This window comes from Lontra canadensis, unplaced genomic scaffold (assembly GCF_010015895.1).
Source record: "Lontra canadensis isolate GAN:19392208 unplaced genomic scaffold, GSC_riverotter_1.0 scaffold41, whole genome shotgun sequence".
In the NCBI taxonomy this organism is placed as follows: domain Eukaryota; kingdom Metazoa; phylum Chordata; class Mammalia; order Carnivora; family Mustelidae; genus Lontra; species Lontra canadensis.
In genome coordinates this window covers 1532162-1550672 of record NW_022631035.1, presented here as the reverse complement: position 1 = coordinate 1550672, position 18511 = coordinate 1532162, and the positions used below count along the sequence as shown (strand labels likewise).

At 66.0% G+C, this 18511-nt stretch overlaps 1 protein-coding gene across 2 annotated transcripts in view; it reads right to left on the bottom strand.

Moving 5' to 3' along the window:
• AATK (apoptosis associated tyrosine kinase) overlaps positions 1 to 18493 on the bottom strand; it is a 31685-nt gene extending 13192 nt beyond the window's left edge. The window contains exons 1-2 of one of the 2 annotated variants that reach the window (XM_032870414.1): positions 18292 to 18493; positions 2310 to 2443 (exon numbers count right to left, since the gene is read on the bottom strand). In XM_032870414.1, coding sequence (XP_032726305.1) covers positions 2310 to 2443; positions 18292 to 18373 — 216 coding nt within the window. In that variant the 5' untranslated portion in view covers positions 18374 to 18493. The remainder of the gene's footprint in view (positions 1 to 2309; positions 2444 to 18291) is intronic. The other variant, XM_032870416.1, reaches the window with a different exon arrangement.
• Between the last annotated feature and the right edge of the window lie 18 nt (positions 18494 to 18511).

Sequence of the window (18511 nt, the reverse complement as noted above, 5' to 3'; positions counted from 1 at the left end):
CACCACCCTTCACAGCCGTCGGCCTGCAGGCTGCCCTGGACCAGGCCGTCTGCTTTTGCTCCCAGGGCTCCCTAAGAGCCTGGTCCCGCAGCCTGGGGCTGGGCCCTACGTGACTGGAATGTTTCAAAATGCAGCTGCTGCACCTGTCTGTGGGGAGGACCCCTGCCCCCAGGTCCAGGGCACACTCCGGAGAAGATCCCAAGTCTCAAAAATCCTCTCCTATTGGGGCGCCTGCGGGGTGAGTGGGTTAAGCCTCTGCCTTTGGCTCAGGTCATGATCTCAGGGTCCTGGGATCGAGCCTCGCATCGGGCTCTCTGCTCAGCGGGGAACCTGCTCCCCCCCCCACCCGCCTGCCTCTGCCTACTTGTGATCTCTCTCTGTCAAATAAATAAATACAATCTTAAAAAAAAAAAAATCCTCTCCTACTGAAACAAGGGCAGCCCCCATCCCTGGCATCCACAAGGCGCTGCCCAAGGGTGCACCTGAGCCCAGAGCCCTCCCCCACCATGTGGACAGGGGGCTAGACCGGGAGCCATGGGGGCCTAGGTGCGTCCCTTGGCCCTGCGTGCCCCAGGGGACTCTCCTTCCTTCCGGAAGCCCTCTGCTGGCATCCCTGTGGGCCAGTCCTGGTCCCTACCCAGAGAGGACAGAACCTTGGGGGAAGGGGGAAGGGGACTGTTGCCCGCAAGGCCTCCCCTCCCTGGGGCCCATGAGCCCCCACCCTGGGGTCCTGGGGCCCCGCCGCAGCTGCTGCTCCATCCGCTCCCATCAGACCCGGCCCATACCTGACGGTGCCACCTGGCAGCCCGCCGGATCGTGCCAGCACAGCGGGCGATCAAGTAGGACAGCGTGAGCATTGCCGCCGGCCCCTTCGCCCAGCGAGCTCCACGGGGGTGCCCAGCCCTGGGCCCCCAGCGACGAGGCAGCAGCCCCTGGTGCAGGCAGGCCCGCCCACCCAGGCACGCTAGGACTGGAATGTTCTGGGCACCATGTTCTCCAGGAGGTGAGGAGGGCAAGGGTGGGAGGGGCCGGGGCCTGGCCTTTGTTTGGGGCCTTGTTCTCGAAGCGCCCTGAGGAGGGGCTGACCTATACGAGGTCCCCCACGCCTGCCCCCCATGACCTCACTCGCTGTTCAGGCCCCAGAACCCTGGGGGGCACGCCACGGTGTGCGTAAGGGTCAGCCTCCCCGTGGGAGTGGTGAACGTGGGCGGGAGCATGGACCCTGCAGCTCCCAGGGCCACAGCCTGGCCAAGGAGACCCTGAGGGATCTGGGAGGGTGACCTCTGTCAAAGGCGAGGTCCCCATCCTCGCCAGGCAGGTGGGCGTCCACTGCAGGCCCCCCTCCGCGACGCGGCATGCCAGGGCAGGGGGGCTGTTTCTCTAAACTGGGAGGGACACAGCTGGGGCCTGTGACGTTGATGGGGGCCACGGGACAGCCCCGCCCCTCCTAAACTCACCAGGCCGAGGAATCTGCCCTGCAGCCCGGGAGGGGAGGGCAGGAGGGGATGGGCGCGGAATGACCACATGACCACAGGCCAGCACACTGTTCTCTAAGTCAGCAAGAACTCAGCACATGTGGGCTGGGGGGGTGGGGTGCCTCCACCGGGGGCTCTCGGCCACTAGCTTCTCCTCCTGGTCCTCCCCTCTCAGAGCTGCAGGCCCCCAGGGACGCCCCTCAGCCACCATCCTCACGAGGGGACCTTAGCCCTAGGATCCAGCCCAGGCCCCTTGGGCGCAGAACCCGGGGGCCGGCCTCAGTGAAGACAGGGCTGTGCCTTTAGCCAAAGCCCTACAAACAGCAATGGGGCTCGGTCCCCCCGGTGTCTAGCACAGGCACATGGCCCCCTCCCCGTGGGGCAAAAGACGCCCAAAGGAAGGTGACTCCGGCTGGCAAGGTGGTCTTGGTGCGGGGGCAGCGCGTCTGGGTGGCTGCTGGTTCGGGTGATCGGGGCACCTCCCCCACCAGCAAGTAGGGGGAAGCGAGCCCCTCCCACGCCGCGTCAGGAGCCTGGGGGGCCTCCGGCAAGAAGGCCCATCCTCACTGGCCGGGACTGCCCAACCTGGGCACAGCACTCAGAGGCCACTCCCACACAGAAGGGACCCAAAGTGGGGGAGGGAGTGGGCTGGGGTCCCCGAAAGCCTCCAGGCCCCTCCTGTTCACTGCTACCCCCAGGGGACAGGCTGTGGGTCCCAGGTCTGTATGGTGTGCAGGTGACCCCAGGAGGGAGGAAGCTCAGCACTGAGTGGGCACAAGAGGGCCCGACTCTTGGGATCCCGTCCCCATCCCCCTCGGACCCCCCAGCCCTCACCTTGAACCCGATGCCACCCTTCTTACAACACAGACAGGCCAGCATGAGGGCGATGACAGTGAAGAGCCCGGAGAAGGACACGGCCACCACAGCCAGGGAGGACGACCAGGAGAGCTCGCTGAGGGGGGCGCCGTCTGCCGAGGGAGAGGGGGTTACCACGCAGGCTCCGTGGCCCTGCCCCCCATGCTCGCCCTGTCCCAGCAGCTGCCCCGGGTGGCCAGCCGAACCCCTGACTCCCCGGCCCACCCCGACTCACAGAGGCCTGAGCCTCAGCACCCTGACCCCTTCCTGAGACCCACCAGTCTTGTCACCCACAGGCTGGGTGGCCAGGCCCCAGGCAGGCAGGTGGACACAGGAGCCGCCGCCCCCCCCCCCCCCCCCCCGCCCCGCCCCCGGCCCTAGCCTGCAGTTCCCCGAATGGCCACTGGGTGCCGCTCTGGCCTCACCCAGAGGATGCAGGATGGGCAGAGCAGCCGGAACCTCCCCGGGTCCCAATCCAGGGGGCTCATGGGCAACCCTCCTCGAGGTCTGGGTCTCGGGGCTATGGGAAATGGCCCTCCGTGTCTCTTCCAGACTCTGGTCACCCCGCCTCCCCAGGGAAGGTCACCTTGCCAAAGCTCTGAGCATGGTAACCCCTGCCAGAACCTCAAGGGGCCTGGAAGGGGGACCCGGCCCCGCTGATTGGGGGGGTGGGCATTGGGGCTGGCCACGTGCCAGGCGCTGTGCGGCTGGGGGTCAGCGCCCTGACGTGGGAGGACTGTCTGTCCCCAAGAAGGTGGCACCACACTGGCTGGGCACAGAGTTCCGACATGCAGCCTGGCGTGTCCAAGTTACCCTCTTGCTGAAGTGACCATCAAGGGCCCCCCGGTGCTCTTTCTGTCCTGGGAACAGCAGGGACCCCCGCCCCCCCACAACACTAGGTCCACAAAAACCCCCGCACGGCAGACCCTCCCCAGATGCGGGAATGGAGGTGCCCGGACAACATACATGGATTCCCCACCATATAGTGATGGCCCTGAAGTAGGGCTCTGGGCAGCGCCCACCCCCCAGCTGAGCCAGGGCCTCAGGGAGCCCGGTTTGTCTGCTGCCCACGGGACAGTCCAGGTGTCCCCTAGACCGAGGCAGTCCTGCCCCTCTTGTCCGGTCACACTGGCTCCAGCCCACGCCCGGCCCCAAAGACTGCTGTCTGTCCGTCTGGTTTGGGCCCTGCAGGCTTTCTCCCTGCCCACGAAACGCCCCCACCCCCAGCCCCCATGGCCGAGCTCTCAAGACCCCCCACCCACCCCAGCACACCTGCCACACCAGCCATCGGTTCAGGTCAGACCTGGTCTCAGCAAGGCCTCCCGGGGGCCTAACTGGCCTGTCCCTCTGGACAGGAGGAAGTGAAGGCTCAGAGCCTGCCTCAGGTGGCACAGCTGACCTCCGGCCGGCGCACCTCTGCTCCCACATAGGAAGCCAGGACTGCAAGCTAATATGGTATCCGGGAGGGCTGCCTGGAGGCAGGGGGAGCCTGAAGGCCTAGAAAGACGGCAAGCCCAGCCTGGACTCCTGCTCGGGGCTCCAAGCCGGGTGCCCGCACCCACACACAGGTAGTTAGGGCCAGGCAGGGCTGGAGGACAGGGACACCGTGGCAGGGGAACACTGCTCGGCCTGCCCGAAGGAGAACCCCACATGGAGGGCAGCCACGGGCTACGTCCCTGTTCCCAGAGGGGCCCAAGACAGACACCCTCATGGGGCCTCCAAAGGCCAACTGTGGTGTGGGTATGATAGGTCCCCTCGCTGGGCTCCCACACCCCACAGCACACAGCCCACAGGTGGCCACGGCGAGTCCTCCCAGGGCTGAAGAGCCCGGGCTCCCGCACCCCGGGGAAGGTGCCAGTGCCCTCGGGGACGCAGTCCTGCCACAGGGATCCACCGGCTCTGCTGCGCCCTCCCCTCCCCGCCCTCCATCTGCCCCCGGGGGCTCCCGCACCTCCCTCTCCTGGCAGGCCCTGGAGCCTGGGGCCATCTTCTGCCCCACTGGGTCCTTGAGGAAGGCAGCGGGCACCACGGTCCAACACCACCCAGCCCTCGGGGCTGCAGACTGTGGCTGGGCAGGCCCACCTCAGTAGGCCCAGCCGCAGCCTCTGCCCTCAGCCCCTGTCCTTGGCCTCCAGCCTCAGCCTCAGGCACCCTGGGCCCAAATCCTCTGAGGGCCACTGTAGCCCAGGGGACAGCTGTAGGAGGCAGGGGCCTGGCTGGGGGTTATGGAGGAAAACCCCATGGGGGCTTCCTGGAAGCAGCAGTTGGAGCCCACCCTTGCCACCCCCAGAGCCTTGCGGGCTGGACGGGTCACACGTCTGGCAGAAAGAGCTCTCCTCCGTTGTTATCATGGCCACCGCTGTAATCAGGTGAATCCCCACGGGATGGGCCAGTCCCCAGCTGCTTCGTGCGAAATCACACGTCATACAGCCACCAAGTCCGTGAGATCCAACACTCGTGACAAGTAATGACAAAAGCTAAGTGCACCCCAGCACCTCCCAGCGTCCCCCACCCCCACCGCAAACCACACACCACTGTGCAGACCGGAGCCACCCAGTGGTCCCAGCCGTCCTCCGGCCCAGGCCCTGCCTCCTGGATACACTCGCGTGGGGCGATCTGCGGCTGCGGACCCTGTCCTGCCGGTCACGCGTACCTATCGCAGAAGCAACACGGACAGGGCCGGCCGGCCGCCGTCCACGGCTCCGCCCCCGCCCCCGCCAGAGAGGGTCACCTCCTCCATGGCCGGGCAGCCCGGCACAGCCGGTCATCTCCAAGCGAGGTACAGCGTTCTGTAAAACCCCACGGCCACCTTTAGGAACAGTACCGCACACTTATTGGGCACCTGCTGTGTACTGAGCTCTCCCTGCCAGGTTGCAAAGGGGACGGAGCGTCTCCAGGGAGCTGCTGGGAGAGGAGTGTGGGGCACAGCTCAGAACAGAGCCAGAGCCTGGGCTGGGCTTCCCGTGAAAGGAAAATGTGACTTGTGTCTGCCATCAGGTGAGGGGTGTCCAGGTGAGGCTGTCATGGGACAGGGTCATCCCCTCCCCCGCTTCCTCTCCAAGCACCTGTCCTGTGACCCTAGGAAGCTGTCCTCAGTGGAGGAAGCCACACAGAAATTGGGCAGACCCCGGCCTGGAGCTGATCCCAGGTGAGAACGGAGCACATTCCGTGTCGTCGGGAGGACACGGGACGCCAGGGGCCCACAGGGCCTCCGAGAGCTGGTGACGGGCCGGGCACGGGAACAGCCGCCTGGCCACTCAGCAGAGGAACGTCAGACTGACGTCGAAGTCAAATCATAGCAGCGCAGAAGAAAACGGGTCGACGGCAGGTTTGTTCCTGGAGAAGAAACTCACGCTTGGAGCGACGGAGGAACCACAAAATGGTTCTGCTCCATGAAAACGTGCGCTCGGTACTGGCCCCAGGTAAAGGGCACACCGTGCGCCAGGATAAAGGTTCACAGAACATACATTGGAAGACGCTGTCCCAACCGCAGAGGACGCACCGTCAGCAAAGAATGAGAAAAGCCCCTTAAGCCCCCCCACCAGAAACAAGCCAACTAAGGAAGCCCAGGAGGAGATATTCGGCCGCGCCCGACATCAAAGGAGCCCGACCCAAACGCCAGCCCCTGCCCCAGCCCCCCAACCCCGCACAGCGTCCCAGCAGCGACGGGAAAGCCAGAGAGCCACCCACAGACCCGCCCCTTGGGGTCGGCCCGCCCGTAGGCCAAGGGATGCCTCGTCTGAGGATTTACCCCAAGACACTGACCCAGAGGACCCCCAAACCCAGAGCAAGAGCAAAGCCGGGAACGAGCGTTAGCAGCGCAGACCGAAGCCCCCTCACGGAGATGCTCGTCCCGGTGACGCCTGTGACAAAAACAGCCCGAACGGGCCCCCCGCAGAGGAAGGATGACAAGAAATTCTGACACACCTGCCAAGAAGCTGTGAAAGTGAACTAAAGGAGAAGCTTCAAACAAGGACAGCTCGAGGTCGCGCTACTCAGAAGAAAGGCCCCGAGGACGTGTTTGGGCACAAAGTGTCAGTTACGGGACTACGGGGCCACGGGCTTGTGGGGGGGACCCCGAATATAAGCACGAAGTCCCCCAAAGGGCACAAACGTGCATGGCTTAGGGGTGCCGGGTGGTGCCGTCCGTTGGGCGAAACCAACTCTTGATTTCAGCTCAGGTCATGATCTCAGGGTCGGGAGATCGAGCCCCGCGTCGGGCTTCACGCTGGGCACAGAGTCTGCAGGACATTTCCTCTCCCTCTGCCTCCCCCCACCCCACTCTCTGTTTCGAGGTTGAAAGGAACAGGCAGGATTGCAAAACCCTCTACCGTGTACGAATCCAAGTCACAACCATGTTAACGAACAAAACCCACGTGAGAGAAAAGATCTCAGAGCAGAGCAGTGCCTGTCTGGACGCACAATTCTTCTGGTCGTCCGCGCTCCGGATGCCCTACGGAAAGCGTGCGCTGCACCTCGAAGCAAACGTGCCTAATTTTACACAATGACCGCTCGCGCTCAGACCCGTCGCTCCCTCTTTAAGACCCCCACGGCCCCAGCACACACAGAGCAACGCCTCAGCGTCAGCAAGTCCTGGCGCCCAACCTCCACCCCCCTCAAACCCCACCCCGGGGAGTCACCTAGCCGGAGGTCACTGAGGTTTCCCTGGGGACGCGATGGGGACACAGATGAGAGGAGGAGGCAGGAGAAGGGACAGCGATCCTGGCTCCAACCACCCGGGGACTTGGGTTTTGGCCCTGATTCCAGCGGCAGGAAGGACAGTGGGCTGGGCCGCCTTCTGGGCGCTGGGGGCAGATCCAGCACGCCCACCCCCTCTCAACACCCACCCCGCTGTCCTGACCTGGACCCTCCTCCCCAACCCCAAGGGGGCCCAGGCTGGGCCTCCACCCCCTTCCTGACCCCATCGTGATTCCGGCACTAAGTCCGGGGCCCCAGACCCCCACAGCCCTCTGGGCCCGGCCCTTCCCTCCGGTGAACCTGAGCATCACAGACCTTGCCCCCGGCCCCGTGCCGGCCACTCCCCGAACCAGACACCCCAATGCCCCCAGACCCCTCTTGTCTCCCCCCACATCCAGCCCTTCCCAGGCCACTGATCACCACCAGCGCAGCCAGGACGCTGCCCAACTTCGGGGTCTGGAGCCGCCCAGCCCTTCCTCACCCTTGGCCAGAGCCACCTTCAAAAGCACCACCCCGGCACGCCCTGAGAGCCCTCCACGCGAACCCCACTTGCCCAGAGTCTGGCCATTCCCCTCCTTGTCCCTTCAGCCTGAGGGGCCTGAGACACTCAGGACTCAGGAACCACTTGGACAGAGCAAGGGTGGGGCCGGGTCAAGACCTCCTGCCTCGACACCAAGGGCCTCGGTTTCCCCAGGGTCGCTCGGAGGGGCCGCACCCTGCCGTCCCCCGGGCAGCTGCTCTGAACAAGTGTGCCATCTGACCCACTACGGTGGCCACGATTTCTCTAATGGGACGTGAGCGAGGAAGCGGAGAGTGGGAAGCCTCGTCCTCCATGAGTGACGCTGTGAAAAGTGGCGGCCACGCCAGGCCACGCTGAGCGGCTGCACTGGTGTGGGGGGGTCAGGGGCGCGGCTGTCCGGGGCTGGGGTGGGGAGGGGTACGCGTGGCTCCCTGGGTCTTTACAGGGTGAGGAGAACGTTCAGGGACTGGGAACGCACTCAGTGCTCCGTTGTTCCCTCTGTCATGGTTCACTTCAGCTTAAGAAAGCGTGACCCGGGGGCGCCTGGGTGGCTCAGTGGGTTAAAGCCGCTGCCTTCGGCTCAGGTCATGATCTCAGGGTCCTGGGATCGAGCCCCGCATCGGGCTCTCTGCTCAGCAGGGAGCCTGCTTCCTCCTCTCTCTCTGCCTGCTTCTCCGCCTACTTGTGATCTCTTGTCTGTCAAATAAATAAATAAAATCTTTAAAAAAAAAAGTCTTAAAAACAAAAAAAGAAAGCGTGACACGAGCCCTGTGACACGTTGGAGGCCGGGTCAGAGCAGGCCAGCCCTGCCTGACCCCCCAACACCCCCAGCCCTGGCCGGCTCAATCCTCTTTCACGGGGTGCCCACAGCCCCCCGTCTCACCCCGTCCCCTTGGGGAGCTGCCCAAACCTCCCTGGGACGGCGGCCGTGTCCACCACGGAAAGTCCTGCCCGTCGTGGCCAGATGCCCCAGCTGCTCACACCACGAGGAGCTCACTCCTCCGGGGGGCCCCAGCACGGCCCAGTCGGTGAGCCCCGGGCTCCTTCCTGGAGGTGGCCCAGCGTCCCGGCCCACGGGGACTCGGGCTCCAGGGTCTCGGCCAGGCATCTGAGGAAAGCTACACCAGCCCGCTGGCCCCCATGCCTGCCTGGTGACGCCAACAGGGTCCTGCCCAGGAAGGACCCTCAGCCAGGAAGGCATTCTGCCAAGTTACCGGGATGAAGCCAGAGAACGGCGCTGGGGGCGGTGGTCCATGTGCCTGGGGTTGTCAGAGCCGAGGTCCCAGAGGTGCCCAGAGGGTCCCACTGTCTGGCTCTGACACTCCCACCTCCCAGCCCCCCGCCAAGCAAACCGCAGGATTTGGCAGGATTCTGGGGTTCCCGGGGCAAGCCGAGGGAGGCCATGCTGCAGACAGATCTGGGGCTTGGGGATCTGGGGGGCAAAGGCTCTCCACAAGGTTTGTCTGTGGCCCCAGACCTGGACGTTTCTTCCAAAAGGAGGGACACCGCGGCCCTCCACCGGGCTTGGGACTCGTGTGGCCGGGCTTCTCGAACGCAGGACCCAGGCCCCTCTGCTTCCTCGCTTCCCCCAACTCTCAGAGGCCAGCCCGACGAGTGAAAGGACAGGCCAGGGACTAAAATGGAGCCCAACTCATCTGTAAGGGAGGCTCCCGTGTGGGGCTGGGAGCGGCGGCCGGAGGACATGGGCCCATAAATGCGGGCTCAGACACACTGGCCTCCTTGTCCCCAGGCCCCAGCACGCCCACCTCCCCCTGCCCCGGCCTCCCATGGCAAAAGCCACACCTGCAGGACTCACCCCCTGCCCAGGGGCTGGTGCTGTATCCTGAGCCATCCCGGACAGCCACCAGGCTCATGGGACCACAGCCCAGTGGGGAAACTGAGGCCCAGCCTCCCCACCTCAGAAACTGACTCTGGACCAGGGCCCAGCCCGACCTCACCCCCGCAGCTGCCCGGGCTCCACCCACCCCAGGTGAGAGAGGCCCACGGGGTGTCTGGGTGGGGAGACTGGGCCCCACTGCCCCCTCCCCAGGGCCTCCCACGCCTCTGGGACCCAAAGGCCCAGTCTGCTCACGGGCCAGACAGACGAGGGTGCCGCCTACTGTGTGCAGGACAGAGGGTGGAGGACAGGGTTGTACCCTGAAGACAGAGGGGTGGGGCTGAGAGGGGAGGGCACTGCCTCTTCCCTGTGAGGGACGCGTGAGTGTCCCAGGGCGACCGCCAGCTGAGGCGCGAGCCTGGAGCGACAGGCCTTGAGCCCACCAACACCCCATGAGGACTCGCAGCTCCAAGGCCCACCCAGGCCACCCCTGCCAGGTGCCCCGGGCCTGCTGGCGCGCTGTGGCGGTGGACCACACCGGGTCCTGGCAGCTGCTCACGGGGTAGGCGGGGGGGGGGGCGGCGGGGTGTCCTTCCCAGAGCCCGGACCACAGATCTGCAGAGGGCAGCCGGCACGTGGTGCGGCCGGTGTCAGCCCCCTGCCCGCTCTCCCTGTGGGTTGGGAGCTCAGACCTCCCCAGAGCCCATGAGGGGGCCCTCGGGCTCTAACTCCCCAGGGGCAGGAGGGCACCAGTGGGGCCTGGGCCTTCCTTCTGGAGAAGGGGGGGACGCACCAGGCACTGGTGCTCAAACGCACATGTGTACACACGCACATGGCCACAAAAATACACGTATGTTTGCTCACTCTCGCACGTGTCCACGCGCACACACTCCCACCCAAGCACCACCACAGCCTCCTACGTCCTCACACCAGTCGCATGCGTGGGCACAGACGCACTCACAGGCTGTGCAAGCTCACTTGCACGCTCACTTGCACACTCAACGGACATGCTCTCGGCAGTGCGCAAGGGGCCGTCCAGGGGTGGCCCAGCCCCAGGGGTTCCATCAGGATCCCGCCCCAGGACCCCACTCCGGGGCCAGCTGAGCTGCTATCCCTGCCCCACCCCGCGTCAGGCCAGCTTATCACAGACACAGGGACGGAAGGAAGTTCGCAACCTCCATGTCTTCCAGTGACGCAGGAGAAAACTCAGGCCTGGCCGGCCCCACCGACACCAGAGGCCCCCCCTCCTACCATGGGGCCCAGCCCTCTGGCCAGTCCTGGGACGGGGAGCTTGGGGGTCTGGCTGAGAACGGGTTACAGGGGCACTGCCTCCCATTCCCCTCTGATGGACACACTGGCTCCTCCCACTTGGCCCCAGCCTCGTCCACCTGTCCTATGGAGACGCACACATCCGGGGCCCCCAGGGGGCATGGTGGGTAACACCTGTGGGTAACACCTCGGGAAGACAGGCCTGACCATTTCGTTCCCCGGCACCCGCCGTGACATGCTGGGCACCGGGTCTTCCCGAGTGACCTGAGCCAGAGACATGAGTCCTCGGGGGGCCCTGGGGACAGCAGCTTGGAGGAGGCCCAAAGGCCACCAGGCTCACATTTGCTCAGGCCCCGACTTCGCACCATCCTTGGTGCCAAGTTTCTGCCTGGACCCTGTGTAAGGCAGAGTTAGGGTGAGGCTGGCGAGGGAAGGGGTTGGTGGGAGGACGGCTCAGGCCAGGTCCGCGCCCGTGGGCCCAGCAAAAGGAGCCCAGCTCTGCCTGCCCGGAGCAGCACCCACCAAAGGGCTGGGACAGCTCCCTCCAAAACTAAGCAGCTTTGAGAAGCCCGAGCGCCTCTGGGCCAGAGACTGCCTCTTGTGGGGGAGGGGGGGTGCCTCCTCCCAGGAAGGCTTCAGGCTTCTTCCCAGAATAAACAAGACGGCCCAAAGGCTTCACAGCCAGCATTCTGGAAACGACGAAGGGAGAAGGGGAAGGTCTCCACGCGTGGCCGTTGCTGGCTCCAGCAGGGCCGTCTCCCACGATGGCCTGTAGGGCGACCAGGGACGTCACAGAGCTGGGAATCAGGAAAAGTCGGGCCCCCGGCACTGGCCCGTGAGCCATGACACACGTAGCTGCCCCAGGGCTTGATCCCAGAGTACACAGCTATCCCCCCAAACGGATAAGGGAGAGGCTCAGAGGGGCATTCATGGACGAGATCGCCACACGGGCGACAAGGCCCCGGGAAGGCGCCCGGCAGTCTGGCAGCCGCGCCCGGGATCGGCCACAGCGAGAAGCCGGTCACCGAGCGCCAGGAGCCAGCACCGACCCGTGAACCCGGGGAGACAGCAAAGACCCCGTGTTACACAATTTGCTGCTAGGATGTGCCCTCGTGGGGCGACCCCTCCATGCGTGGGGGAGCCGGGGGGGCCGGGAATGGAGTGGGACTGGCAGGGCGCGTGGGGTTTGTCCGCGGGGACAGAAGTGTTCTAAAATTGGTGGTGACGGTTGCGCAACCTGCAAGGACAAGAAACACCACGGAAGCACACGCTTTGAAGGGGTGAGTCCTTCAGAGCGTGACCCACATCTCGGCGAAACCGTCACAGAGCAGGGGGGACAGAAGGCGACGACCGTCCACATCGGGGCCGTGAAAGCTCTGCGCTGTGTCCCCTGGGGGGTTACTGTCCGCAGAGTGAGCGAGGCCCGTGACCCGCCACCCCACCAGGGCCATCCGGCGTGAGGCAGCGGGTGCCGCATCCCCAGACAAGTCGAAGTCCTTCTTCCCGGGGCTGGGGGGTACCCCCGGCTGGTCTCCCCACCAGCAGAGCCCGGCCGCCTGCCGGGGACCACAGGAGGCCCCAGAGCCCGGGCTGCCAGCGCACTGCAAAGTCACCGCATCCCTCTACAGACGACCCCCCCCCGACCCTCCTAGCTGGGACCTGAGGCTGGCCGGCGGCCCGGGCGGTCCCAGCTGCACAACCCGCAGGGCGCCTTGTTCAAGTTCATTGAGAACCGTCGTGCGGCAGGAACAGGGTGTGATGCCCAGCGGGCCCATCCCCGGAGCTGGCCGCCCAGGGAGGACTCACTGATATGGGCCCGTGTCTTTGGCACCACCCTGCTGCCCATCCCCCACGCCACCCTCGGCACAGGGGAGACGTCGGTAGGGGCCAGGCCTGGGCCGCCAGCTCCCCTGCTCCTGGCCTGACTCACATGGATGGTCTGGCCATCTCCTCGGCCAGCTCCGGGCCAGCTGTCAGGACTGCCCAAGGCCATGTGCCCAGGCCAGCAGGTGGGCGACAGCTGCGCGGCCCCCTCTTTGTGGGGAAGGAGGGGGCGCACCACAGCCTCGCCAGGGGTGATCAAGGACAGGCCTGGTGGCATCCTACCATGAGAGGGGACCTGTGGGGCCCTGCCCAGTCCTCTAGTCCCTGGGACAACACTGCCACGCCCCACACAACCTGTGACAGGTGAGTGACCCCTCGGCTGCCCAGAACCAGCCCCTGCACTAGCCCTGTCCTGCCACTTCCTCTGCCAGGGCCAGATCCGTAGCCGGGGCCTCGAGACTATAAGTCCCTGCCACGCCCAGGGCTGGTTGGGGGACAGCGGCCCACGTCCTCCCAGAAACCCCCACGTGCCCAGCTCTGGGCAGCTGCTCCCACGTGGCTCTGACTGCTGATCTAACCCCAGGGTGAGCATCAGGAGACCCCCCCAACCCCACTCTGGACCCCCAGGTGCCCTGTCTTGGCCCTGGCCCTGGCGGAGGAAGCCGGGGGTTTGGCGTGGACATAGCCCAGACAGACCACCTGGGGACTGGCTCCGGCCTAGCGTCCCTTGCCCTCGCTTCCTCTGCCGGGGGCGGGGAGGCCTCAGGCCGCCGCCCTGCTGGCGCCCATTCTGTGCGAGAGGCAGGCCCGGCCCGTGGACGCGCTGGTCCCCAGGCTGCCTGCACGTGGGCTCCCTCACGTTCTTCCCAAGCCTCCTCCAGGTGGACGCGGCCGCCACGAGTAGAGAGGTGAGGCCGGCTGAGGGCGCAAGGCAGGGCGGGACCCCCCGGGGAGGGACTCTGGAGCAAATCACGAGTTGGGGGGGTCAACCACAGCCCTGCGGGGTCTCTCAGGACCCCTCCATCAAGGCCTCCCTCCCTCTGGATCCTGCCGGCCTCTCCCCACTTCTGGAGGCCCCCGGCGGCCTCCTGCTCCCCTGCAACCCCCTCTGCTTTCTTCTGTAACGACCTCAGCCACGGGCCCCAGGCCCTCCCTGAACGGCAGGACTTCATCTGGATGCCTGACACCCACAAAGACTGTTTCCAAACAAGGTCCCCGCTGGGCGGGGGTTACAGGGGTCGGTGGTGTATCCAGGCGCCCACTGAGATGGGGAAGAGCGGGTCCGCGGAGAAGTATCCCAGATAAAGGAGGGGTGCGTGCACCCAAGGCGGTGACCACCGGGAGAGGGCCAGGCCAGCCCACCCCGGGAAAGGTTCTGTAGCCGGGTGACAGCAGAGGACCAGCCACCGGGACAAACGACTCTGTCCATAGGACTGGAATGAGAGCAGGGGCGGGGCGGGGCCTAAGCGGGGAGGCGCGATGTGGCTCTCCCCTCAGCCTGGACCCCCACCCAGGAAGCCTTAGTGCCCCCGCCCCCGACCCCAGGACAGCAGAAGTCAACAGCCGAACGGGGCTGTGGGCGTGACACCTGGGAGGTCAGGGCCATGGGCACGATGGGTCCTGGTGGAGGCTGAGGGGCCTCACAGGTGGGACCCCCATGGACAAGGGGGCAGAAGAGTCCACACACGAAAGCCGGGGCACCGGCTTGCCTGATTCAAGGTCACCTAAGGCCAGCGAGGTGGTCTGGCCTCGGAGGGACCGGGGTCCAGGCCAGGCCCCTAGTCCAGGCTCTGCCTGATGGAAGGAGTGAGAGGTTCCCCGGCGGCCAGGGGATCAGGAGGCCACACTCGGGGCAAACTCGTCCAAGACGCCCCCTCCGTCCCCAAGGTGGTGACCCTACGTTTGAAGCAGCAAGCCCTGCCCACGGGGGGGTGTGCACCCCTGCGTGAAGAGGTCGTGTGCGGAGGCACACACCAAGGTCACTTGCGTGTGCGTGTGTGTGTGCATGAGGCGCGCAGGTGTGTGCGAGCGTTTGTGCGTTCCCAGGTATCTGCAGGGGTGTGTGTGTGTGTGTGTGTGTGTGTGCAAATGTGGGTGTGGGTCACATTTCCTCACTGAAGGCCTGTGTGCATTCGTGTGTGTTCACATGTATTCTCGCATGTGCGAGCTTGGGTGCGTATCCGCTTGTGTGGGTGCAGGGCCCCCGGGGGAGAAGCGGCCCCCTCCGAGGGAAGGGCAGAGCCCGGCTGGAGAATGTGCCCGAAGCGAAGGCAGGGCCTCCCCTGGCTCCCTGCCCAGAGGGTCACACCTCCCCTCGCCGGCCGCACCACACGGCCCGCCCCAGCCCCTCCTGGGCACAAGGAAAGGAAGCAACACTGGGCAGAGGGGCAGCTCTGGCCCCCCCAAGCCTGAGAGGGTCTGGGGGTTCCTGAGGAGCATCTGCCTCCAGCCAGGCCTCATGGCAGCAGGCCGGGAGCAGAAGCCACCGGGGCTGAGAACTGTGGCCAGGGTGCATTCGCCCTGGAGCAGGGCTCCTACCCTGTCCCCCGAGTGCCCTGGGGGCACTCTCCCCATGGAGGCGTGTCCAACCCTGGGCCGAGCACTGGCACAAGCCAGCAGCAGAGCACAAGTCCCTGGTGTGGGGAGGGAGGGGCACCAGTGTGCCGAGAGCTTCCCTGGACTCCCAGTCCCACCATCCGGTCCCCTGTGGCCCCGAGGCTCGAGTATCCACTCTGCTCGGTTCACAGGGCCACTGACCCTGGGGACCCTCACGTGACCCTCGGAGGTGAGCACTGCACTGACTCCTACCTTACAGGTCAGGAAACGGAGGCAGCGCAGAGAGGGCCACATGACCAGAGGGGCGGGGTCCACTACTGGGGATCCCCGGGGGTGGCCAGAGCCAGAAGGCAGCCCCTTGGACAGCTCCAGGCCCCCCGGGGTCAGGGACTCCGAGGCCTTCCCAGAAACCACAGAGGCCTGAGTGAGCTCTGCTCCCGCCCAGCACCCACTGAGGTCCCTCAGGCTTCACCTGGCCAGTCCCCTGCCTTGGGACACTCTTGGAGGAGAGATGACCCCACTCCCTCGAGGCCACACCATCCCCTCCTCCCGGACTGGCCCACCCACTCCCGACCCATCCCACGGCAGCCCCAGCACCCCTCAGTTCTTGGCTCCCACGCCTTGCCCAGCTGGTGTCCCCAGAGTGAGGTGTCGCCTACGGGAGGCTGAGTTTCAGAGAGATGAAGGAATCAGCCCCAGGCCACACAGCACTGCAGTCACGCAGCTGAGGCACCAAGAAACCCCGCACAGCCTCACATCCTGGAAAGAGTCCGACAGAAGCCTGCACCGGCCCACGTTGCCCCAAGAGCACGCACTCGGGCCTGGCCCCTCGCAGCACCCCAGTTTTGCCCATATCTGAGAGCGGTTGGTGTCCCAGATGGCTTCCGGTTTAGGTGCAGATCCCCCAGCCCCGGGCCTCACTTGAGCCTCAGCGCAGGCCCCTTCTCAACGTAACCACCACCGTCATGGTCCCCACCACAAAAGGGACCACCACAGAATCCCAAGAAGGATCCATGGCCAGGCCTGGTGACTTTGTGAGGACGCCCCGCCTGGGCCTGGCCTCTCTCTCCACCCCTGACTGTGGGGCAGTCACAGAAATAAACTTCCAGATGGCCAGGAACGCAGGTCTGCCCTGCCCTCTGGGCTTGGTGGCCCCCAGCAGGGTCCACACCCCCCACCCCCTGCAGCCCTCAGAAAGAACCCCTTCTCTCCACTTCGGGGACAGAGAGACGCCACAGAGCCCTGTGTCTTCCCCACCGCCCCCTCCACCACAGTCTTTGCTCATGGAGGGCCGAGCTTCCCCGGCGCCTAACCAGCATGAGGGCCTGGAAGGTCGTCACCGCTGTCCCATTTTACAGACGAGAAGACCGCGTCCGAGAGACTCCGGCGGGTGGGAGCAGGGCTCTGAATGCCGGGCATCCATCAGGAAGCCGGGGACCCCACCCTTGCTCTCCCCAACACCCACGTGGGGACCAGCACGGAGCCCTGCGCCCCAGCCCAGTACCCGCCGCCAGCCAGGGCTGACCCTCCCACGGGGGACACAGCTCTGCCCTTCTCAGGGCCCGCCGAGGAGACCTCCCCTTGCCCTCCTGACAACTTCTTTCTCTGTAAGTCACTGCACCGACACGTCATAATTACACTGACCGCAGCTGTTTACGCAAACACTTGCAAGACACGCAAAGCCCCTTGTTTCTCTGAAGTGGGGGAGGGGTCGGGTGCCCAGGACACAGCCGAGGGGAGGGAGGGGCGTGCTGAGCCCCACGCAGGGCAAGCCCGGTCTCCACATAGAGTGCAAGAGGCTGGACGTGGGGGGAGGGCCTCCATCCCAGGATCAGTCCCGGCGCACGTGCGCGCACACACACACACACACACACACACACATCCCAAGCCGGCCAGTAGTTCCAAGGCCGCATCCTAAGGCTGGACCCTCACCTCCCAGCCAGCAGCTGCCTGGAGCACTGGCCCTGGGCCACCTGGATGCCCGGATGCCCGTCCCCGAAGCTTTTCCGGGCCTGGGGCTGCTGCCCTCCAGCCCCCTGGGCCAGCTGGGGCTGCTGCAGCCCAGACTCCGAGCCGTCCACCGGCGACAGCATGTTCTCCAAGCCCTGGGACTCTGTTGCCTGGCAAGTCTTTTCTGAGAGCCTGACACCCACACCCTAAACCCAACAGACAGACCTCACGTCAGCTCCCTTCCCCCAGGAGCAAATGCCTTCAGATGGGGCCGTGACCAGGGGACCCTGCTCATGGCTGCACACACTGGGCCTGGCTCCAGGCAGGGAGACCTAGGAGAGCCCGTCACATGTGCTCTGGGCTTTGTTTTGGCTGGATTAGCCTGTGCCAGAGCTCCAGTGACATGTGGGTGGGACTCTGGCCCCTGGGCCATGGCCCCAGGGCAGGGACTCCTCTCCCACGCTGGTGGAGGAGGGCTGGAGCTGGCCAAGACCAGGGGAAGAAAGCCCAGCCCCTCCTGGTAGCAGACGCTGGCCTCTAGCCGCCCCCAGCCCCTGTGGCCACCGCAGCTGCCCACCACTGCCAGGAGGCCAGGCAGCCACGGGTGAACATGCGGCTGGTGCCACCAGTCTGGCCGAGCAAGGCGCCGGACCCCAAGTTCCCCCTAGCCAGCTAGACGGGGCCACCTGGGCCTCTCCCACTGTCCGGGGGCCCTGGGCACCCACTGAGGCCCAACTCCTCCAAGCCTCTGCCCGGTGGGCTCTGTCCTGTGGGCACCCACTGCTCCCAGCTCCCCATGTAGGCTGCTGGGTAGCCAGGCAGGGCTCCCGAGAACTGGCTCCCAGCCTGGAGAAGGGCTTCCTGCACCAAGACCACAGACAGGCAAAGGGCTGTGGTGGCCTGGGACCCAAAGGCCACTCTCCCACCCCTTCCAAGAGGCCCTTGGTCCTGGCCACTTCTTCCCCTGGACACCTGGGGCCAATGCAGGCCCTCCTGCCCCAGTTACCTGAGCCCGAGGCATCCAAGAGACTGGCCTGCACCTCTGCTGCCCACCCCCCTGCCAGAGGCTTCAGCAGGGCCTGCCCACCTCCACCGAGCTGGGGGTCTCTAGGGGTCCTTCCCGCCAGCGGTTCCTCCTGCAGGGCTCTGCTCAGGGAGGGGAAAGGGTTAATTTCCATGCAAAAGAGGAGACCGCGGCTCAGGAAGCATCATGTCCGCAGTGGGAGGACTGGGGGGGCACCCCGTCAGGCTGGGGGGCAGCCGCATTGGGCAGAGGGCTGGCCCAGGGGCGCGGCCAGCGGACTCACCGGGGTCGAAGTGCGAGCTGAAGGCGAAGCTGGGGTTGAAGAAGGACGACGACATGGCCAGGGCCAGCGGCGCGGCGGGCATCCCCGGCTGACGCTGCGCTCAGGACGCCCGGGGCCCCGGCCCGCGCCGCGCCATCGCCCGAGCGGCCGCCGCAGGTGCGGAGCGCGCCCTGCCCGCCGGCCGGCCGAGCGCCCACCGCAGCAGCCGCAGCCGCGGGCC